Here is a 24,778-nt window from a genome sequence, read left to right as displayed (position 1 = left end):
TAAACTCTCTCTTCTTCGGGTTCTCATGCCTCCAAGCATCTAGTAATCCCTTATCCCTCATTACTTCCATTAACATTAATCTGGATTTTTCCCACCTGAAACTCCCCCCTTTCCCAACATCCAGTCTACTACATATAATGTTAAAATCGCCCACTATTATGCACCTTCCAACAATTAGATCCTTTAGCTCCTCTATGCACCTCCTCTTGTCGTTTTCCACATTGGGAACATATAAATTAATTAATCTGAATTCCATTTCTTTGTATTTAAATTCTATAATCAAAATTCTCCCTACTTGGTCTCACCTGCCTTACATTTTCAATCCTATCTTTTTTAATCATTATCGCTACACCCCTTGCGTTTCTTGCACCATTATTAAAGTATATATCTCCCTTCCATAACTCCCTTACTTCCCTCACTTTTTCATCATCCCAATTAGTTTCTTGAACACAAATTAAATCACTCCTATATGTAAATTTTAACTCATTCAACTTATTAATCTTCCTTAACCCATTTGCATTTACTGAAGGAACAGAAATCATACTAGCAACCCAAAGAAAACAAAACATTTTTTTTTTTGCACAAAACATCTAATACCATACCAGAATTCAAGTACCAGAGCGTTGTTCTTTTATCAGTTCAATTCTGCCCTTATCTCGCTCTGCCTTTCTTTTAACGGTCAGTCTTTGTGATGCCGTCTGCATCCTTTGTGGGATCATACTTTCTTTCTTTTGTGGTATCACTTGTTGCACTACCCTCTGCTCTTTCTTAGCTCCCACTACCTTTACATCCTTTTCATCCTCTTCCTCCTTTTTGTCTTCTTCGTCCTGTTCCTCCTCTCTCTCTTTCTCTTTCTCCTCCTTCTCCTACTCCTTTTCCTTCTCTTCCATTCTTTCCTCATCATCAGCCTCTTCACCAGCTGTCTCATCTCTTTGTCCCCTTTTAGTTATATCCTGACTGTCACCGCTTTCTCCTCCGTCATTCGTAACATCCATGTCGTGCCCGCTCTCCGTTCTAATCTTCCCCGCTTGATCCTCCTCTCCCCTCTTATCGTCTTCACTTTGTCCAGTCTCCTGATCTGACACTCCAGCTGCTCTTTCCCCACACTCCCTTGGATAATGGCCGACTTTGCCACACACAAAGCATTTCAATGCTGGGCATTCTCTGAACAAATGTCCTTCTTTGATGCACAACCTGCAGACACGCACCTGCCTGTCATGTATAACTCGAAAATACTCCACGCCTCTTTATGTCTCAAACCTGGTTGAATACGGGAGTGAGCGAACTTCATTCGTAAACCGAACTTGCAGGAATCTTGTTCCAGCTAAAATGTCTGTTCCGGGCCATACCCGTCGCTTTTTGGCGGACATCGGTTTCACCCCCCACTCATCCAACTTTGCCAGAATCCTCTGGTCTTCCAAGTATACTGGCAGATTGATGAAAGACACCACCATCTCATTGCTCACAATGTCTCTGGCATGTGCCATTGCTCCTTTTACCCTCACTCCATCCATTAATTTATTCTTTGTCATATCATCCTTTAATGTCATTTAATATACCTTTCTCCTCTCACTCTGCATCCTAGTACCTCACCACACTTCTTCTTTAAACCTCTTAATAAGTCCATCATTGAAATGTTCTCAGTTCCAGTCACTTCCACTTCCACCGTCAACTCTTTGAGACAACCCTCATGGCGTTCTCCTCATACCTCTCTTCTGTTGAAGAATTGCATGAAGAATTGTCCGGCGGAAGCCTTCCCTTTGTTCAATGTCCACATGTTTAGAGGTTTGCGGTCCACTCTCGTTGTCTCCCTGCATGCCTGGTCCTTTGTTTGTTTGTCCTCCCCTCATCTTGCTTCTTTTGTTTGCTGCCATGCTTTCTGCATCCATCTTGGAGAAGTACAAAACAGTCTTTTGCTGGCCCCCCCAAACAGCAAACCGCTGCTGGGGGAGCTATAAACCCAAAATAAAATTCTAAAATTAAGAGCGTACTTGTTTTTGGCCTTTCGATCAAATCCAAACAATAACATTACATCCCATTCTTCCAATGAAATCTTGTCATCATACAACAAATCATATACCATCTTTTTTAACATTTTTAAAAAAATCACTTAACTTTCCGCATTTCAAAAATAAATGCAAAACACCTTCCTTTTTTTCCAAGCACACTTTGCACATATCATCTTGCGCTAGTCTGCTTTTATATAAAATCATTTTCGTCATCATGCAATTGTGTCTTATTAAAAAATCAAAATTTTCCAAAAACGGACTTTTAAAATTCACTCTTACATTTTTCCATATTTTTGAAGCATCAAAATTGTCAAAAAACTTCTCCCAATCCTCTATCGCTTTAGGTTTTACAAAAACAGGCTTACATAAACAGGTATAAAACATCTTGATCACACAATCATTTATAACAGTCTTATCATCCCCCTTTTTCAAAAAAACCCTTGGTTTTTCATTCTCACATTCGTTTTTTTTCCTCAATTGCTTTTATCCAATATTCTGGCAATGCTAACTTTAGTTTTGTATATTGTTCTTCAATTTTCCTTTTGTCTTCTATATCTTCCCTTTCCTCCAGTGAGTCAATTATCGCTTGCGTGGGTAAAAATCCAGGTTTCACTTCATAAAATATGCCTTTAACTTGTCTAAAACCTACTGCGAACCAATTCCCATAAAACATTTGTTTTTTACCTTTATTATTTTGATTTAAAAACAAGGGTTGCCGTAGATACTGTTTTCTCCCCTCAATCTCTACATACAGATTATCATAAAACAACTTCCAGGCTCTCAACAGTTCTTTATAAAACTCTGGTATATTCAATATCATATAGGGCTGGGATAAACGATTATTTTTTAAACGATTCATCTAGCGATTATTTTTTCGGTGCATCGATTAATCTAACAATTAATTTTTCCTGTCCGATTCGGTTGCGATTCGATTCGATTACAGATTATCTCCCCATTAATTGCCTAATAGCAATTTATACATTGTAATGATGTTCGTGGATGGAAGGAAGGAGGCGGGAACCGGCGAATGTTTCACGACATTTATTAACTCAAAATAAATAAACAAAACGAAAGTAAAACCGCGGGCAGCCCCTCACGGACGACAGCCCCTCACGGGCGATCACGGCGGCCGCAGCACCTGGGGGTAAGGACAGAGAGGTGAGAGAAATGTAGACGGGAGCACGAGGAGCCCGCGGACGAGAGAGGGGAGAGAGGGAAAAAAGAAAGAAAGAGAAAAAAAATTCTGGTCCGGTTCCCCGACACACTGCCACTCGGTCCTCACCAGCCGAGAGGCTCTTCCTCGCGGTGCTATGTGCTGGACGCCCGGTGGACGGCCCGATCCTCCTCCGCCCCCTGGCGGCCGGCGGTGGCTCCTCCTATTGAGGGCAGTCGGCAGCGAGCTCCGCGTTCCCTGCTCCTCCCCGTTCCGGCGGATGGCAGCAGGCTCCGGCCCACGGCGAACGCCGGCAACTCCTCCGCTCCCTCCAGGACGGCCGCCACCCCACCTCGACCCAGGGGCACGGCAGCAAGCTCTCCGTCCCACCGGTCTTCACTCGCTCCAGCACCACTGCCTCGGGCAGTCACTCGCGGTCTTTCATCATCCGCGCTGCCCGAACTCCTCAGCACCGCGATCCCCCTCAGCAGCGAGGGCTCTCCGACAGCGCGTCCCTCCTTCCTCCCAGGCTTCGGCACAAATGTAACGCGGTTCGTGGATGGAAGGAAGGAGGCGGGAACCGGCGAACGTTCAACAACATTTATTAATTCAAAAGAAATAAACAAAACGAAAGTAAAACTTTCACGGACGACTGCCCACAAACACATAAACAATACTAAACATAAAATCCAGGCCTGGTCCTCTCTCGTCTTCCGCTGTCCTTGCTCCTCCTTTTATACTCCCGTCACATGGCCGCGAGATGAGACCGGTGTGCCACGCAGCTGGCACTCATGAACATTAATCACCGGCCCGCTCTCGCGGTCCCTCGCCCCGCTGCCTGTCACACCACATACATGTTGATTTAATTATCTGAATGAAAAAAAACTAATTCCTTAACATTGCAATATATGTTTATTGCTCTTAAAATTCCAAAGTAAGACTATACAAGAGCAATGCATTCAATAAAACCTTGAAAACATTAAGTAGGCTACACACACACACACACACACACACACACACACACACAAATAAATAAGTATTAACCTACAACAAAGAAACATATCATACGATTTTTCTATGCAACTCAGCCTACAGGCTATGCCCATCGATTAAATATCAACAAGTTGGTTAATGAAATCCGGGGACACACTGCAAGCGTGAGCGTCTCGGCTGCGTGGCGTGTCCGTTTTTGTTTCGGCTCACATGTTAACAGGTTGGAGTTTGCACACTGCCTGTGATGCGCGGAAAACGCGTGCATGCTAGAAATAGAAGAGCGCTTATTTTTCACGCGTGTTGGGAGCGTCTCCAGGCAAAATAGAATAGGAAAAGATGTTTATATATCATTTTGACACGAATACATATTATTAAATTACATTTTCATGTTTGAAAGTCTGTAGGTTTACATAAATGCAGATATAGGCCTAATTGTAATAATAAAAAACGTCAATTATCGATTTTGAAATATTGCAACTGTCAATACAGAACGAAATATTCTGTAGCCTATTTTGCCGTCAATACCATAGATATGTGGCTACTGCCGACGTTGTCTTTGCTGTATCAGTAGGCTATTTATGTTTAACATTAGGAATAGGGCTTCCCTCCGCATCAATAGCAGCAGCAGCGCCGCGTCAGACACGCTTCTAGTGTCCAAAGGCAGAGAAAACGCCACACAGCCCCGTGGCTGACACGTAACAGAAACGCCGCATCCGCGGCATGACAGTGAAAAAAGTTACATGTAGAGTGCATTACGGGCGCCAATATTCCGTTTAAAACCGGAATAGTCCTGGGATGAAACTGCTCACTTAGAGGATGGATACCCTCGGTCACATCAGCGCGATTAGACACTGAACATTTTAAATTTAAAACAGCTTATTATGTAGGTAACGGAGCCAATGTGTCCGATGCTTTCACTTGATGTAAACGTTTTTTTGTGATTAAAATACATCAAATATTACCAAAACATCTGTCTTCCTTTGTGCAGAAATTTGTTTATGTAGCCGTGACAACAAAACGCGTGCGCGCATGCCTGTGATGCTCCGTGCGCACCGCGCGCCAACCCCATAGACTGTGGCCAACCCGCAAGCCTTGCACTTCTGAAAGTCTGAGGAGCCACTCGTGTTGCTACCATAGATATTCATAATAAATAATATACTTAATTACATAATATACTTTATTATGTACATCTATGGTTGCTACTACTCTCCGGCTTCGCCATCTTTATTTTGAGTCTGACGAATCGACGCGCATATTTTGCGTCGACGTATTTTTTGCGTAGACGTCATCGATGACGTCAACGCGTTGTCCCAGCCCTACTATCATATTATCCTTAAAAGCCATCCATAAAAAATCATCTCCTATTTGTCCACACTTATTCATAAAATAACCCATAACACACTTCCATGGGATATCTTCTTTGTTTAAAAACTTTTTAACCATTTTAATCCTCATGCTTTTCATTCTCAACCATGGATCTATTAGTCCTAATCCTCCGTCTTCCACTTTTCCGATGATTGTATTATAGGCAATTTTTGACGGCTTTCCATCCCAAAGAAACTTTAAAACCATAGTTTTTATTCTCTTGTATACCCACGTTGATAAACAAGCTACACTTAAAACGTACCACATTTTAGAAAGAAAAAGAGAATTTAAGACAAGCACCTTCCCTTTAAGGAACAGTACTCTTTGTTTCCAAAAATTTAATGTTTTCTCCATTTTATTCACAACTTCGTTTCAATTTATTTCTCTATTTATCATCTCATCACATCCAAGAGTAATGCCTAAAATTTTTATATTACTTTTTTGTTCCTTGAAGCACCAATTTCTTTGGGGAACTTCCACTTTTCCAATCTTCATATATTCTGTTTTTTCCTTATTTACTTTTGCACCTGAACCTCGACAGTATTTATCAAAAATACCCATAGCTTTATCAAAACTATTTAAATCTTTTATAAACAAAGTGGTATCATCCGCATACTGGAAAATCTTTTGTTCTGTTGCATTGCCTTCTATTAAAATGCCTTTTATTTCTTTTTCTCCCATTATAGCTAAACCTAACGGTTCAACAACTCATGAATATAGTAAGGCCGATAAGGGGCAACCTTGCCTTATTGATCAAGAAATTTCTACATAATCTGTTAAAAAAACATTTATTTTAAAACAGCTAAAAATATCTGTGTAAAAACATTTCATCCACTTTATAAAATTGTTCCCAAAACCAAATTGTTTCATCAAATCAAATAAATATTTATGTTCCACCCTCTCAAATGCCTTTTCTAAATCTATACTAAATAAAAAACCATCACCCTTTTTCTCTGTCATATACCATATTAAGTCTCTAATGCTCGTCACCGTGTCAGCTATATCTCTTCCTAATATACCGTACGCTTGATTGGTTTTGACAATATGAGGAATTACTCTTTTAAGTCTATTAGCGAAAATCTTTGCTAATATTTTATAATCAGTGTTAAGCATACTTAACGGTCTATAATTTCGCAAATCATCTTTATTCCTTTTCTTTTTATAAATTATCTTAATCATTCCTTTTTTCATACTCTCACTCAATTGTCCGTTTTGTAAGATCACTAAAAAGAGATCTCTCAATATCGGTATTAAAACATCTTTAAAAACCTTATAAAATTCAGATGATAAACCATCTAGACCAGGACTTTCCCCATTATTTAATTTCATTATAGCTTCATGTATCTCCTCTTCTGTTATGTCCGCATCACACATTTTTTTATCATCTTCTTTTACTTTCACTTTAATTTGATTTAACAGGAATTTTTCATCTTCCTCATTAACTCCTTCCGTCCTAAATAAAACACCATAAAAGTCCTGGACCGCTTTTAAAACCCCTTCTTTATCTTTTATGCTATTACCTTCCAATGAAACATTCTTCATTAAATCAGCTTTTTGTCTAGTCTTTTCTACTTCATAAAAAAATGTTGTACTTCTTTCTCCTTCCACCGTGTTTCTGATCTTGCTTCTTATTCTAGCACCCATACATTTGTCCTCTTCCATTTTTTTTTAATGTATCTTCTAGCACTACTATTTTCCTAATGTCCATGTTTCCTTCGGTTACCTTTTCCATTTCCTTTTCCCATTCTCTATTTAATTCTCTTTCTTTAGCTCTTTAGTATTTTCTTGGAACATTCTATTGATAACCTTTTAATGTCTAATTTAATATTGTCCCACCACACACATATTGCTTCATCATATAAAACATCATCTACACTATTAATAATCAAATTTTCCATTTTATAAATATCATTCTTAAAGAGTTCTGCATTAACCACCCATACCCCTGGTCCTCTTTCCACTCCACTGAAGTCCATCATAATGTATAAAAATCATGATCACTCCCACTATACATTTTAGAAAAAACTCTTGAAATAAAATGCTCAAAACTTCTGTCACATAAAATAAAATCTATTCTACTTTGTTTTAAAATGTTATTCACCCACTGCCTTCTTGAATATTCCCTTTTGACAGTGTTTCTATCTCTCCATACATCTACTAATTTGTGTTCATCCATCATACATTTCAATCCTTTTCTTCCAACATCTGCTCTGTACACCATATGATCCTCAACATCTTTCCTTTCTAAAACAGTATTAAAATCTCCTATAACAGTGACATTCTTCCATCCATTGATTAAAATACTCAATTCTTTAAAAAAAGAACTCTTTCTGTATCTTCATTAGGAGCATGTATATTACATATTGTTATTTCTTCCCCTCTATCCATGATTTTGACAGTTAAAATCCTTCCATGGTTATCTTTAAGTAGGACATTTGTTGATTCTACTACTCGCTTTCTGATGAGTATCGCCAAACCTCTTTTCTTACAAATAACATATTTGTTATCATTTCTATAACATATTTCTCCATCCCAACATTTTTTTAAATCATCTAGTATTGTTTCATTCCATCCAGTCTCTTGAATACATATAATATCACTTTTTTTTGTTAAAGTGATCGCATTTTCAAACTTCCATTTAGATGTCAACCCTCTAACATTAATCGAGACCACACATAAATTACTCATAATGAAATAAAAGAAAAAACACAAACCAAAACAAACCATCATCAATATGTGGTCTCTCTTAAGATCTATCAATAAAGATATATTTTATCTTTGATTAACCTTTTTCTTATCTTCTCTTCTTAACTTTTGTTCCCTTTCGGGGAACTCGAGCTGCGTCGAAACGCTGTGAGAACGCCTCTGCGTTAATGCGTCGTGAAGCGCCTGTAGAACCATTCCATCGGAAAAAAGATCGATCGTCGGCGTGATGACGTCATCGACCGGAAGCTATAAAACGTCCGTGAAAACAAACAGGAACTAGCTTCTGAGCCTTCAGCAAGCGATCTGTGTGAACCTGTCTGTCTATTTGGTGTTTTTGTCTGTCTATTGAAAGAGTTTTTCCACCCTTTGTTAAATATTCCTTATATTTACAAAAAAGAGAAAATAAATAGATAGAGAAATGGCGAGTGAAAGCAGTCAGTTCAAGAGGTGTGTACATCCCTGCCCACGCTACATCACGAGTGGGGATACACACTCTCTTTGTGTTGCCTGCTTGGGAGCGCAGCATGCCCAGGCAGCCCTCGAGGGGGCTGCTTGCGAGCACTGTGAGCGTATGCCACTGAGAACGCTGCGCTCCCGCCGGGCACTCTTCGAGGAGGGTGCTTCGGCTCGTGTTCCCCGCGGCTCTGGTCCCGCTGCTGCCGAGGCAGAGCGGAGGCTGCAGTCGTGGGGTTCACAATTGGATGTTGCAGAGGGGTTTGAGACGGGCGCTGCCTTATCTCTGCCCTCACCTGCTCCATCCAGCGGTTCTTCTCGGGGCTTGGAAGCACGCATTGCGGTTTCTTCCCCCCCGAGAGAGCCGCCGGTGCTCCAACTATCCAGCTCCGAGGAGGTGGACGTTGAGAGCATCGCGACTGAAGATTCGCCACTTCAGTCCCCTGCGAGTGAGGAGCTCGTTGAGGTTCTAACGCGAGCTGTGGCCAGATTAAATATTGACTGGCCCGTAGAGAGATCTGAGGCAGGAAGAAAAAGATCTAGCAAATTAGATGAAAGATTCCTGCCCGCTCGCGCTTCAGAACCTCAGCGGCGGGGCCTGCCATTCTTCCATGATTTGCACACCGAGGTGGCAACATCATGGAAGAGACCGGCATCATACCGTGTGTTCAGCCCTCAGACTTCGGTCTACAGCAACATCATGGGGCTGAAGCACTACGGTTATTGGGCGATGCCAAAGGTAGAACAGACGCTTGCGAGCCATCTCTCGCCTTCCTCGGCATCGTCCCTGAAGGCCCCGACTTTGCCCACCAGACCATTAAAAACAACGTCGGCACTGGTGGGCAAAGCGTACTCGGCGGCAGGTCAGGCTGCTGCATGCCTGCATACCATGGCTATAATGCAGGCTTATCAGGCTGACCTGCTCAGGGACTTAGATGGACGTGATGAAGTGGGGGGTGATGTCATAAATGAGCTAAGAACAGCAGCTGATCTGACTCTCCGGGCCACCAAAGAGACGGCCAGATGTGTTGGCCGCTCTATGGCAGCATTGGTGGCTACGGAGAGACATTTATGGCTCAACCCCACTGAAATCAAGGAGAGGGAGAAAAGCTTCCTGCTCGACGCGCCGCTGTCTCCTGGTGGCCTCTTCGGTGACGCAGTACACACTGTCACCGAGAGGTTCCAGGAGTCAAAGAAACAAGCTGCGGCGCTAAAGCAGTTTCTCCCTCTCCGGGTCCAGGTCCCTGGGGCTGCCGCTGACATCAGGCAGCCTAAGCCGAGTACGAGCTCCGCTCACAGGGCGCAACAAAAACAGAGCGTCGCCGCTCGAGCTCCCCCTCAGCGCGGGGACGAGGGGCGGCGCTCTCAGGCGAGGCCTTCGAGGGGCAGGGCTGATCTGCGGACAGTCCTGATCGCCAAGAAGGCCTCGTCGAAGCGTTCCTGACGCCAGAAGCGTCAGGACGCTGAGGGTGGTTCCCCCCATAGGGAAGCGGTGTTTACCCCTGCTAACGGTACCCGCTTCCCTACGGCACCCTCGGGGGGCCGCGCTGCCAACCCCGCCGCAATGCCGGGGCGCAGTCGGTCTCCGCGGGCCACCCGAGGGTGGTCCGCACCCCCTCCGGGGGGTCCCCGAGCAGTCAAGTCAGTCGTTCCCTGCCGGTCCGCCGCTTCAGGGCACTGCATTTGTTGCTCAAAATACACCAGAGGCCAGCCTCGAGAGGCTGGTTCCCTTAGTAGATTTTCTAGACGAATGGAAACGTCTATCAAATATATCTCGTTGGGTCCTGCAGATAGTAGAAAGGGGGTACGCCATTCAATTCAAAAGTCGGCCACCTCCTTTCTGCGGTGTCCTACCTACAGAGGTGGGCCCGGAGCAGGCTCTGGTAATGGCACAGGAAGTAGAGACACTCCTGCAAAAAGGGGCTATAGAGAGGGTTCCCCCTCCCAGCAGGGAGTCTGGCTTTTACAGCCGTTACTTCATCGTGCCGAAGAAGGATGGGGGCTTACGCCCGATATTAGATCTGCGGCTATTGAATCGCTCGGTGGCCAAGCTCAAATTCAAGATGCTTACACTCAGACAGATTGTAGCGCAGGTCAGATCGGAGGATTGGTTTGTCACCATAGACCTCAAAGATGCTTATTTTCATGTCTCCATCCTTCCACATCACAGGAAGTTCCTGAGGTTTGCCTTCGGGGGAGAGGCATACCAATATCGTGTACTTCCCTTCGGTCTAGCACTGTCACCCCGCACGTTCACCAAGTGTGTGGATGCAGCTCTGGCGCCGCTGCGTCTACAGGGCATCCGCATACTGAACTATATCGACGACTGGCTGATTCTAGCGAATACAGAGCAGATGGCGGTTCAGCATCGAGATGCTGTTCTCGCCCATATGTCGAAGCTGGGGTTGAGGCTGAACGCCAAGAAGAGTGTGCTTTCTCCGGCTCAGAGAACCACTTTTCTAGGTGTGAACTGGGACTCGGTAATTATGCGGGCGCAATTATCGCCAACACGCATAGCATCGATCCTGGCAGCCGCCAAAGAACAGAAGCTAGGCCGAGCCGTCACTGTGAAACGGTTCCAGAAACTGTTAGGTCTCATGGCAGCAGCGTCCAACGTGATACCTTTTGGCCTACTGTACATGAGGCCACTGCAGTGGTGGCTCAAAACAAAAGGGTTCTCCCCGAGGGGAAATCCGCTCCGCACGATCAAAGTCACGCGGCGATGCCTACGTGCTCTGGTCATGTGGAAATACCCGGGGTTTTTATCTCAGGGTCCCGTGTTGGGGGCTCATGTTCGTCGCGTAACGCTAACGACAGACGCCTCTCTCACGGGCTGGGGGGGCGACCATGAGTGGTCGCTCATCCCAGGGTCTATGGCAGGAACATCAGCGGCACTGGCACATAAATCGGCTAGAGATGCTCGCAGTGTTTCTTGCATTGAAACAGTTCCTGCCCGACCTCAGGGGCCACCATGTACTAGTCAGAACAGACAACACGTCCGTGGTGGCCTATATAAATCACCAGGGGGGTCTGAGGTCTCGTCCGTTTGACAAATTGGCACATCGGATCCTCCTGTGGGCCCAAGGGAAATTGCTGTCAATCAGGGCAGTATATATCCCGGGGGCCCTGAATCAGGAAGCAGACAGCCTGTCGAGACAGGGGCCGAGGCCCGGGGACTGGAGACTCCACCCAGAGGTGGTGGAGCTCCTTTGGAAGGTTTATGGGAAAGCGGAGATAGACCTGTTCGCTTCAAGGGAGAATTCTCACTGCCCGCAGTGGTTTTCTCTGACCCATCCGGCCCCGCTGGGGCTGGATGCCATGGTACAGGAGTGGCCGAGGCTGCCTCTGTACGCCTTCCCCCCGATTGTCTTGCTTCCAGGAGTTCTGGAGAGGGTACGCCGGGACGGGGCCCAGGTACTTCTAGTGGCTCCGAACTGGCCGACCCGAGTATGGTTTTCGGACCTAATATCTCTCCTGGAAGGCTCTCCGATGGAGATTCCGATCAGGAGGGATCTACTCTCTCAGGCGGGCGGGAGATTCCTGCACCCACGCCCGGAGATGTGGAAACTGTGGGCCTGGCCTCTGAGGGGGCTAGGCTCATAGAGGAAGGTCTCTCGGCCGAGGTCGTGGAGACCATCCTACACTCCAGAGCTCCGTCCACAAGGAAGCTGTACGCTTTGAAATGGAGACTTTTCTCAGCATGGTGCAGAGAACGCCAGTGGGACCCAGTTAACTGCCCGGTTGGTACAGTGCTGGAGTTCCTGCAGGAGAGGTTCTCGGCAGGGTTGACCCCCTCCACACTTAAGGTGTACGTGGCGGCCTTGGGTGCCTTCCACGTCCCTTGCAGTGGAGTGTCTTTGGGAAGACACCCTCTAATTACACGCTTCCTTCGTGGCACATTAAGGTTGAGGCCAGTTATGCACTCGAGGGTCCCAGCATGGGACTTGGCCATTGTTTTGAGGGGCTTGTCCGGACCTCCGTTCGAACCTCTGGAGGAGGTTTCGGATAAGTTCCTCACCTTAAAAACTATCTTCCTTTTGGCCATTTCATCTCTTAAAAGGATAGGAGATATTCAGTCCCTGTCAGTAGGGCCCTCATGTCTAGAGTTTGCGCCAGGGATGGTGAAAGCATTTCTGCATCCCAGGCCGGGTTATGTCCCCAAGGTTCCTACGAGCCCACGGGGCCCCATCACTCTACAAGCCTTCTGTCCTCCTCCGTTTATGACGTCAGACCAGGAAAGGTTAAATCTGCTGTGTCCTGTGAGGGCACTGGATACTTATGTTCACAGAGCTGCCCTGTGGAGAAAATCGGAACAATTGTTTGTTTGCTTTGGACCCCCTAAGAAGGGGGCCCCAGTATCCAAGCAGAGGATGAGCAAGTGGGTGGTCGAGGCCATCTCACTTGCTTATGAAGCTACCGGGCAGCCATCTCCACTGGCTGTCCGGGCGCACTCAACCAGGGGTATGGCTGCTTCTAAAGCACTCTTGTCGGGGGCTTCCCTCCACGATATCTGCAACGCGGCCGGATGGTCGTCTCCTTCTACCTTCGTCAGGTTCTACGAACTAGACCTGGCATCTACAGTAGGGGCACAGGTACTCTCGTAACCGTGTGCGCTTCGGCTTCACACATACGAGACACTTGGTCCTATGGCGATGTGGGTATAAGCGTTCTCACAGCGTTTCGACGCAGCTCGAGTTCCCCGAAAGGGAACGTCTCAGGTTACGTATGTAACCCTAGTTCCCTGAGGGAACGAGACGCTGCGTCGCTTTGCCATACTCCCGGCGTGTCCGTGATCACTTACTTCAGGCTTTATCAGAAGTTAGTTCCTGTTTGTTTTCACGGACGTTTTATAGCTTCCGGTCGATGACGTCATCACGCCGACGATCGATCTTTTTTCCGATGGAATGGTTCTACAGGCGCTTCACGACGCATTAACGCAGAGGCGTTCTCACAGCGTTTCGACGCAGCGTCTCGTTCCCTCAGGGAACTAGGGTTACATACGTAACCTGAGACGTTTCTTTAATACTCGTTGAATATTTATTTGTGTTCCTCTTGTCGTTTTACGTTTCATAATGTCCAATGTTCTATTGTCAAACTCAGTTTCCTCATCTCTCACCTCTTTGTTCCGCCCAACTTCAGTTTCACTCAATGTTGCACCTTCCTTCTCTTTAATTTGTCCATCATTTACAGTGGTTTGTTGTATCTCAGTCTCTGCCTTATGCACTTCCATTTCTTGATCTCCGTTGTCCTCTCTCCTCATGTAGTCCTCCTTTTCTTGTTGACATAAATCCTCAGAAATTCCATTCTCCTCCTGGATGTCGTCTTTCTCTTTAATTTGTCCATCATTAACAGCAGTTTGTTGTATCTCAGTCTCTGTCGTGTGCACTTCCATTTCTTTTTCTCCATTATCCTCTCTCCTCATGCGGTCCTCCTTTTCTTGTTGACATAAATCCTCAGAAATTCCATTCACCTCCTGGATATCGTCTTCCCTTGTACAACTGCGTGTCTCTTCCATTTATTCCTGCACCTCTGTCTCCATTTCTGAATGACCCTCCTCTCCAGATTTACATATGCACATCATCCATGTCTTTTCACAGCTTTGGCACCGCGGGGCTTGGCAGTCCCGCGCGAAATGCCCCTGTTCCAGACAATCTCTAAATTTATATTTAGGACAGTCTTTTTTCATGATCTGTGCTTGCACATAATCTGCATGACTTAAGTTGGTCATCATGAATTACTCTGAAGTATTTCAGTCCTTCCTCCGTGTCAAACTTCACATTGTATGGAAAAGTCACAATGTCCTGTGGGAATTTAACTCTTAAAAACCTTGTTCCATCAGCAACAGTGGTGCCCGGATGATATCTTCTTCTTAACGGAAGAATTGGATTTACTCCCCAGTCCACCAGCTTCTGAATTATTTCATCGTCTTTAATATAATTGGGGAAGTGCGAGCACTTCCTGGATGGCACATCAAGGGCGACTCATGATCCCACTGCAAGACCCGGGCCCGGGCAGATAGAGAAACGTACAGGCGTCCAGCGGACCACCGCCTGGATCAGGCTCCTGGGCAAGGGCCTCTCGTACCACTCTTTCCAGTTCCCACTGAAGAGGTGCGACAATCTTAGAACTCGGAATAATCGATACCAGGGGCTTCTCTTGAGTTTCAGAAGAGTAGGCTCGAGACAGGGCATCTGGCTTAACATTCTTGGTGCCAGATCTGTAAGACAGGAGAAACTGGAATTGATAAAAAAACAGGGACCACCGTGCTTGACGTGGGTTCAACCGCTTAGCCTGCTGGAGGTATTCCAGGTTCTTGTGGTCCGTGAGAACCTGGAAAGGATGCTGAGCCCCCTCTAGCCAATGGCGCCACTCCTCCAAGGCAAGTTTTACCGCAAGCAACTCTCGATCCCCCACGTGGTAGTTGCGCTCAGCATCAGACAAGCGGCGAGACATGAAGGCACAAGGGTGTAATTTTCCACGATCACCCCTCTGTGACAGGACAGCCCCAACCCCCACCTCTGAGGCATCCACCTCCACCACAAAAGGTATTTCTGGGTCAGGGATCGAAAGAATAGGAGCGGAAGTGAAGCAGCGCTTGAGATCTTCAAAGACCCTCGCTGGCTCTGGACCCCAGTGAATCTCGGTTCCTCCTCCCTTGGTAAGTGCCATCAAGGGAGCCACCACAGAGCTGAAATTCTTAATGAACCTCCTACCTATCGGCACCAGAATCGATCACAGCCTGGACCCAACGGCGGTGGCCATTCCAGGACAGAGTGGCTGGAACGGCTAGGACAGCGTTAGCAGGAGGAGCTCTTATTTTCCCCATCACAGCCCTCCTGTAGCTGGGTGGGGACAGGCATTTCCCGAAAGCTCAGGGCAAGTGAAGCGAAAGTGGTCAGAAAAACCCCAGTAGAGGCACAGACGCTCTCTCATGTGTCGTTCCCTCTCGTTAGGAGAAAGCCTAGAACGGCCCAACTGTATGTCCTACGGGGAAGCCTGGTGCTGTTCAGGGGCCGGGGAAGCTCTGGATGAGGGATCAATAACTGCTCAGAGAAACAAACCTGCTCAGAGGAGCATGGGACTGAAACATCTGGCGGCAAACTGTTCTCCGCTTTCTCAGACGATTGTCCAGGCGGATGGCCATTGCTATGAGGGACTCAAGATCCTTAGCTGGTTCCCGGGTGGGGAACTAATCTTGAAGTAGCTCAGATAACCCCCCCTGGAAACAAACCCTCAGTGCTTCATCATTCCATCGGCTCCTTGCGGCTATGGTCCGAAACTCAATGGCAAAATCAGCTGTGCTACGGGAACCCTGACGTAGAGTGAGTAGGCGCCTGGAAGCTTCCCCACCACTGACAGGATGATAGAACACTCACTTAAACTCTTCCACAAATGCTGTGTAGGAATCACAACAGCTTTCCTGAGACGGCCACACTGCAGAGGCCCATGAGAGTACCTTATCTGAAAGAAGGGTAATAATGTAAGCAATCTTCAAACGGTCTGCTTCATGACGCTGGAAGGATGACTCATGTTGAGTGATCACTGCCAACAGATCCTTGGTACTGAGTGTCCCTGGGTCCATGACAGTGACTCAGTTTTTCTGTAATAAACTGGGCTTGAACTCGGGTCTCTGGTGTGGTGAGTAGAGAGATCTACCCCTTAGCCACAGAGGTGGTGGTGTTGGACCCAAACGAAACACTCCAGGCAAAAAAAAGGTATTTAGCAAGTCACAAAAAACTCCAACAAAAGTTCTTCTCAGAATGAGGTAAGATAAAAAATAGATATAGTGCAAAAATAACAGGAGAAAGTAAAACTCCACGAGGGGAGAAAACAGAACCAGAGAATACAAATAACTAAGAAAACCTTACTTAAGACAGCTTAGAAGGACTGGGGATGATGCATAGCCAGGACTCACAAAAACTGAGTGAGGAACAAGTGAAAAAAAACACAGCTAAATACTCTAGGAAAAACAAGGCACAGGTGACCTGGATAAGGCTAACAAGGACACACGAGGAAGAACCAAGGCGGGGGGGGGCACAGGGGACCTCTAGAGGCCCGGAGACACACAACAGGAGGCAGGAAGCTGTCAGTTTGTCAGTTTTTAGACTGATCTCATGAAATGGCGTATGTATGACACGCCAATTCGTATGCCATTTTGGCATGCTATGAAGACACATAATCGCTTTTTAATAATAATAATAATAATAATAGATTTTATTTATAATGCACTTTTCATTCCGAAGAATCTCAAAGTGCAACAAAGGGGGGGGGGGGGAATTACACAAAAAATGAATAACAAGTAAAAATATAGAATACTACAAACAATCAACCTACACAGAAAACAGAACAGAAACAGAGCTGATGGTGAACAGAAACAGAGCTGAAAGTGAACAGAAACAGAGCTGATGGTGAACAGAAAACAGAGCTGATGGTGAACAGAAACAGAGCTGATGGTGAACAGAAACAGAGCTGATGGTGAACAGAAAACAGAGCTGATGGTGAACAGAAACAGAGCTGATGGTGAACAGAAACAGAGCTGATGGTGAACAGAAACAGAGCTGACGGTGAACAGAAACAGAGCTGACGGTGAACAGAAACAGAGCTGACGGTGAACAGAAACAGAGCTGATGGTGAACAGAAACAGAGCTGACGGTGAACAGAAACAGAGCTGATGGTGAACAGAAACAGAGCTGATGGTGAACAGAAACAGAGCTGATGGTGAACAGAAACAGAGCTGAAGGTGAACAGAAACAGAGCTGATGGTGAACAGAAAACAGCTGATGGTGAACAGAAACAGAGCTGATGGTGAACAGAAACAGAGCTGATGGTGAACAGAAAACAGCTGATGGTGGAAGTCTCTGTTAGCTCCGCAGCACACTGTGGTCCACTCCATGTTTTAAATTTCTCCCAGCGGCAGTGTGTCCTGATGACATCGTCGAGGCACGACAGCTGAAGACCAGATGATGGATCTTCATGACGATTCAAACGATGGGGATCGCCGCAGCACCATGCAGGAGGCAGAACATTTTTCCGGGCACTTTCTTTGGACACACCGGGGTCGGCGCAGAAGTCCAAGCCGCTCCACGGCCGCAATGCAGGACGGAACAGCGGCGCAGCCGAGAAGCAGAACATCCCAACATCATGCCGGACGCCGATGACGATGGCCCAGATGACGCTAGCCCGGTGCAAACTTCAGCCACCATGCAGCTTAAGCCCGAGGGAGACCACCAGTGAGCAGTCGCGGCGAGAAACATCAAATGTCCTCCAAACCAGAACCAACCAACCGCAGCAATTCAAACATAAACATTAGAGAAGCGGTGGAAAACAGCGAAACAACGAACAACGTCCTCTCAGTGGCTGCCAGCAATCAGCAACAGTCCCAATTGTAGCTCTGACTGTTAGACTAGTCACAAACATAAGGAAATAAAATAAAATCTAAATCTAATAGTACATTAACATGATTTGTGGGTGGAGAAGCGGCGAACAGACAACGCCAGCGTCCTCTCCCCCACGTTGCCTAGCAACGTTTTCAAATTTTAGCATGTTTATCAACGCCATTTCATTCTGTACCCCTACATCCCCCTAACCCTAAACCTACCCATCACACACACACACAGCCCCTAAACCTACCCATCACAAGAAACATTCTGCTTTTTTTTACATTTTCAAAAAAACATAATTTAGTATGTTTATAAATGTACCTTGTGGACACACACATATTCAGACACATTTTGAACGTGTCTCTCAAACTCTTCCCTAAACCTGCCCATTTGTGTATTATAAAAAACAGGATATAACTGGCAAATATGACTGCAGGCACAATTTATTCAGAAATTACAAATATTCCAAGAGTTCTGAGGCCAAACGATTGATTTGTGTGAAGAAAATCCCCAAAAAGAATGTCGAGTCCATCCGCCAAAGATTAATAATAAATTTCAAATACTGCCGCCGGAAGAAACGTCACGTCAGCTTTGACAGCATTGGCTGTCGTGTGTCTCGTGACCAATTGCGTCATTCTAAACTTGTCGTGACTTGTGGATCATTTGAATCAGAAAAATGAACGAGTGCGTGCGTGTTCTGTTCACACAGGGGCGCGATCATCATTTCAACGACTAAAACATTCAGATCAATTCTGTTCTTCACATGAAGATATCGTATGACTTCGGAAGACTTGGAATGCAACATGAGTTAATACTTTTATACTGTTCTTTGGTCCGTTCTTGTAATAAATACATGTGGCTGTACATTTATTTGCCTGTTACGTGTTTTATATTGTTGAGAGTGGGTAGGTTTAGGGTAGGAGTGGAGTTAGTTGCTCCAAAATATAAAATTAGGCTATTAATTCTGTGAGATCAGGTTGGCGGAATCACATAGACATACACGCGGAGATGATGGTTCGTTTAGGTGTAGACCTACACGCAAAATAACATGGTGTGAACATACACGCGGATAGCTCAAAATGCGTACAGATAACACGCCACTTGGCTTTAGAAAGTGGCGTGTATGTTTACGCAAAGTCATGATGTCATGTTGCAGTTTGAGATGAAGGCTATATTGAGTATTGTGTGTATCTATGGATAGTGTATAAAATAAAGCAATACTCTTTAAAATCATAATTATATTCCAGTGTCACAACCACACAGCCACCACCTTCGGGCACAGAATCTCACGCCACGCCCACTCGTTCCCAATCACCTGAATACCTGTGCCCCATCACCAGTGCCCTACATAAAGCACTCCTCATCCCTACAGTCTCTGTCTGGTCTTGCACTGATCAACACCTTTAGCCGCGTTTCCAACGCAGGAACTTTACCCAGGAACCAGGAACTTTGGGTGGTACTCTGTGTGTTTTGATCACAGGAACCAGGGTCTAAATGAAGTTCCGGGTAAATATTTCCCCCTCCAAACGGCCCTGCTTGCGAGGTAGTACTTTTTCAAAGTTCAGGAACTTTCGAGGGCGGGACTTGGGAACTGAACATGCTGATTGGTTTAGCATTTTATTTCAACCAGCATTTTTAAAAGTCTTCTGCGAGGTTCGGTCTACGTTCAGTAAATATCAGTCTTGCTCTCTGTCTGATGGCGTGCGTTCGTCTCAGCCATCTCATGTTCAATGTCCATAATAGCTGATAATAATATACATTGTCATTTTAAATCTAGCTTTACAAGCTTTCTGAATATGCTAGTGCTCTTTTCTGTCGTTGTTAATTACCTCTTTAGTAAACCGATACATAACCAGCAAAAGCAGCACAGCTTGAATCTCTTCCATACTCGTTGTTTATTTTTTTACACTCTATTTTTCACCATGTAAACGACCTGACCGATTACTTTTAAGTGTGCGTCCTTACATGACGTGACAGCGCGCGCCGCGCTCATGTTGACAAGAGAGGAACATTTTTCTGAGGGGTAAACTTTTTATTTCATAAGTTATGAAGATAATGTTGAAATAATGACATAGCGTATATTGCCCCAGGCAGTTTTTACTTTAACTGCACCTGACAGAAGAATACATTTTTTCTGAAATGATTATTACACTTAACAAAAAATAGCTTAAATAATACTGTATTAGTCCTGGTGGCCGTTAAGAGTTGCTATGGCTACAGTTAACACATTCTAGCTGCTGGAGAAAACAGCGTTGACATTTTTGATGCGGCAGACAAACTGCACGTCACAAAATGATTGCGATTGAAAGTCATCACATGTAAACACCAGATCGGTTTAGATAACGGCTCATGTAAACAGTCCATTAAATCTTTCAATCGGAATGACAAAAAAGTGTGCTTGTAAACGTGGCTAGTGTTGCGCAAAAATTATTACTGTCCGGCACTGACTTGGAGAAGCAGTCGCGCGCAGTCCTACTTTACCGGACTAATTTGCCTAATCTTCACGGAACTTTAGATCGCAGTGGAAACGCAGACAGTTACAGGTCTGGGGGGGGGGAGAAAAAAAGTTCCTGGTACAAATTGTTCCGGGTAATTTTGGTGCAAACGGGGCTTTTGTTACCTGCGACTTACCTGAAGTCTACCTGCCCGTCTGCCTCATCATCTTTATCTTCATCCTCGTCATCCTCGTGGTCACCGTCTTCATCACCTGTCTTCACTAAGGAAAGTCTGTGTCACTTTGTGTTGCCCTCTATGTGTAAAGATCATCCTGTGTCCATTACCTCTGTTTAATAAACACTGAACACTGCACTAACCATCTGTGTCCTCGTCTGACACATAGAAGTTGTTTTAAACTTTGTTTAAAAATTAATAATGCTAATAAATGTTAAAAAATACTAATATTTTCTGTCATCCTGATTATTGTAATGCTATATACACTGGCTTACCTAAGGGTTCTAAAGTGAAGAAACAACTGAAAATGCAGCAGCCAGAGTTCTAATGAAATTCAAAAGGGGAGCGGTCATGTAATGCCGTTTTTGTACAAGTTAATATGATTCTTTAGTGTCTAAATAAAACCTTTGTAATATACTTTATTTAAAAATTCTCATTAGTACTGTAAGAAAACACTCAATTTACCTGGTCAAAAACAGCTGTTTTCACAAAGCCATTTCAGTGCATGTGTCTTTAATGCTCACCTCGCCCCTCGGTTTGACACAACACACGTGGTGACAGTGTAGAGTATATTTTGGTGAACAAATGTTAATGGGAGTCTCTGAGGACACATCTCTGCAACCGTATCAATCTGAACCGGAGTCGGACCCGGAACAAGATGACAGCTCCAACTAAGTTTTACAATTAAGGCTCGAAGAGGACATTTCTGAATGGTTGGTTAACGTAATGTCACTTTGATCTATCTTTGTATGTACTGGCAGGGTAACGGTAGCGTAGTGAGATACGAACAGGGCCGGCGTTTGCTATAAGTGAGCTAGGCGGTTGCCTAGGGCGGCAATTGTGTTAGGGGCGCGAGCGCGCTCTAGTGCCACCCATTACTTCCCATTAAGCATAGAATTGGAACAAGCGAAATAGAACATGTTTATTAAACATGATCATCATAGGGCGCCCCCTCAGCCACACGTTTAATTACTTAACCTGATTATTAGATTGAATTGATGGTGATTATTGATTATTAGTTCAGGCGTTAGGTAAGACAAGTGCTCATCTTGCGCGTTCATCAAAAATGAGGCGTCTAAACCCCGCGGATGCACAGGGACGGAAAAAGAGAAAAAAAGAAAGGAAGAAAATCGAAAGAAAGCCCAGTATAGAGGTTAGTCTTCTTATCTCAGCCAATAAGTTGTCAAACAAAATAAAATTACTTAGTAGTATCAATCTTATCAACTAATATTTATTTTATAAATATTATTAATATTGTCACTAAGCTATCACTTGCTAGTTTTCTACATAATTACTATACGTATTGCAAACATAACTTCACTGACAATAATCAATAACCTACATGGATGTCATTTAAATATCAAAAGTCCAGTTCGTTATAAATATGGATAACGTATGCATGTTATTTATGAAAAGTAGGCTTCAAACGCTCTCTACGTGGGCATCGGAAGGAAATAAATACGGCCTCTCGTTTTTTTTTTTTTTTTTACTGGAGCAGCCTAACGAAAGATGCCATATTATTTACATTAAAGACAAATATGCTGTGTTCACCAAGTTCTTTTCAGTGGCTGTAGTGTAGTGGTAAGATGCATGGCATAAAGATTTGATGCAGAATGATCAGAGGTTCGATCCTGCCTTTTGCCACACTCGCTCTATTCCCTTTTCCCATCACATATCAGATCGGAAAGGCATTTATTTTCAATAAAAAGTGAGAAAATGTTTGAAAAGTGGAAATAAAGCGTCGAACGTGTTTAATAATAAGTGCTTCTCGGTTAGGGGTAGGCCTAGGAAAACAGACGTACTGAATTAGAATAGAGACGATAAAAGTGAGTGGGGTGGAGGGGTGGGGGGCGCAAAACTCCATCTCGCCTAGGGCAACCAAAGAGCTAGAGCCGGCCCTGGATACGAATGTTATGTGTTTACTCATGTATATGTTAGTTCATTTACAGATTGATGTTACAGCTAATGCCAATTTTTTAAAAATTGCGGTAAATTGTAGGCTTGTCAGTGATGCGTAACGTTATCTATGCAGTGTAATAACTGTAACAACACTTTTTTTTTGTTGAAAGTAACAGACACCATTATAAAACATCTACAGAAGTAAGCTTAGTGTAGTGTTACAACGTCCACGTTAACTTTATCACCAGCGTACACAGTTCGTAATAACACAATAACGTTGTTCATTATAAACGTGGATTTATGAATTATATTGAGAACGTCATACATAGAAAGCATGCCGTAATGTAACTTACCCTGTAAACTTTAGCCGCATTCATCGTGAAGCTTGCAAGCATTTCAAACTACACTCACTTCTTCTGGAGGTGCAGCAAGAACATGAATAGTTGGTAACAATCCTTTTTTCAGGAGCAGCTTCTTAGCCAAACCTGCTTTATACTGACCCTCGTTTATAAAGCAGTCTGGTGAGACATGATTTGCGCAAACATGAAAGCATTGACGTTGATCGGGGGGAATATTCCCTTCGAAAACAAAACTCAGCCACTGCGTCTTCAGCGGTTTGGATTTAGGAACATCAGAATGACTGCTGTGTTCATTATTACACCCAAGAACAGAACACCACAATCGCTTAGACGCCATTATGCTCCAGCGTGTCAGCAATGACGGACTGTGATGAAAGCTCGCTCAGGGCGGGTCTGAGGTGAACCGCTGCTGTCAATCAACAATCGTGGAGGGGCGTGTGTGACATCACGCGGTCGAATGGCTCGATTTGAGAGGGGAAAACATATAAGGAGATTAATAAAAAAAAACACTGGATGGATTTTTATCATTATAGGATGGTTGTGTACAGGCAATGCCAACATATATTTCCATACAATCAGCTTGTAAAAGTGCATGTACCATTATATGACACCTTTAATGGAATTAAATTGGTTACCAGTTCAGCATAGGATTGATTTTAAGGTTATGTTGGTTTATAAAACAATAATAATACATTTCAGACTGAATGTCAAGATATACAAATTGTAGTTTGAGATCCACTAGTACTAATCTTCTGGCACAGTATACAATAATTATTATTACACTGCTCTGTGAAATACTTGATTCTGATTGGTCAATCGCACATTCCAGCGGTACGTTATTTCCAGATAACACCCGCTCATCCGGGTACTGCGAGTTATCTTGACCGGTTCTACTTCTGTGCTTAACGCTGGCGCCATCTTGTGGCTTAAGCAGCCGTGGGTTACAATGGAAGACTTCAAGGCAGGTTTCCTTTATAACGTTTTTAATATGGATATTTTTCTCACACAAACGCATCGATTGGAATCAGAAGGCTCTATTAACCCATCGGAGTCGTGTGGAGCACGTTATTTGACGGACAGCTGCATTTTTTATGGACTTCAAAAACAGCTCCAACTACTGCTGGGATTAACGTTAGCTAGTATTGACTTTTTAAATATAACTCTGATTGTATTTGTCTGACAGAAGAATGTCATAAACACCTATAATAACTTGAGGGTGAGTAAATCATAGGCTTGGTTTCATTTTTGGGTGAACTAACCCTTTCAGCATTCATTTTCAACATTTAGCAGCAATAGATAAAGGCTTAAAGCAGGTTGGAACTGTTTTTCTTCGCGGAAGCTTTGCGTAAGAGCTAATAAAATATTTAATCTCAAGACAATATTTAGTGTCTAATTTATTTGAGACTAGTAGCCGTGTAATAAGCGGGATAATGTACACCCGGCCAGTTGTTATCGGAGAATAAACCCTTCAGAGTGATGCTCCGCTTCACGTCGGGGTCCTGATCACTCTGAAGGGGTTTATTCTGCGATAACAATCGGCTGGGTGGACATTATCCATTACATAAACAATATTCTTTTAGCCACTATGCTCCAAATATTTTTTTTCATTCTATGCCAAATGAAGTGAAAGATGCTCCAAACATTCATATTTTTAAAAGGCGTGTTAAGACAAGAGTTGCTTACCAGTATAACAATATAGTGGGAAGTGTTTGTTTTTATTTTTTTTTACTGTTTTTTCCAGTTTTATCATTGATATTGAGGAGATATTGTATTACCAATTATACTTTATTA

At 44.2% G+C, this 24,778-nt stretch overlaps 1 protein-coding gene across 1 annotated transcript; it reads right to left on the bottom strand.

Annotated features, from left to right (window-relative positions):
* Window positions 1–866: 866 nt before the first annotated feature.
* Window positions 867–14,194, bottom strand: LOC137079530 (golgin subfamily A member 6-like protein 7). The gene is made up of 3 exons (XM_067447483.1): window positions 13,796–14,194; window positions 1,709–1,952; window positions 867–1,126 (listed from the first exon to the last, which is right to left on the bottom strand). The coding sequence occupies exons 1-3, from the start codon at window positions 14,192–14,194 to the stop codon at window positions 867–869; spliced, it is 903 nt and encodes a 300-aa protein (XP_067303584.1).
* Between the last annotated feature and the right edge of the window lie 10,584 nt (window positions 14,195–24,778).

The sequence above is a fragment of the Pseudorasbora parva genome, chromosome 6 (genome assembly GCF_024679245.1).
Source record: "Pseudorasbora parva isolate DD20220531a chromosome 6, ASM2467924v1, whole genome shotgun sequence".
NCBI classification, from domain to species: domain Eukaryota; kingdom Metazoa; phylum Chordata; class Actinopteri; order Cypriniformes; family Gobionidae; genus Pseudorasbora; species Pseudorasbora parva.
This window is presented reverse-complemented; position numbering and strand designations above follow the sequence as displayed.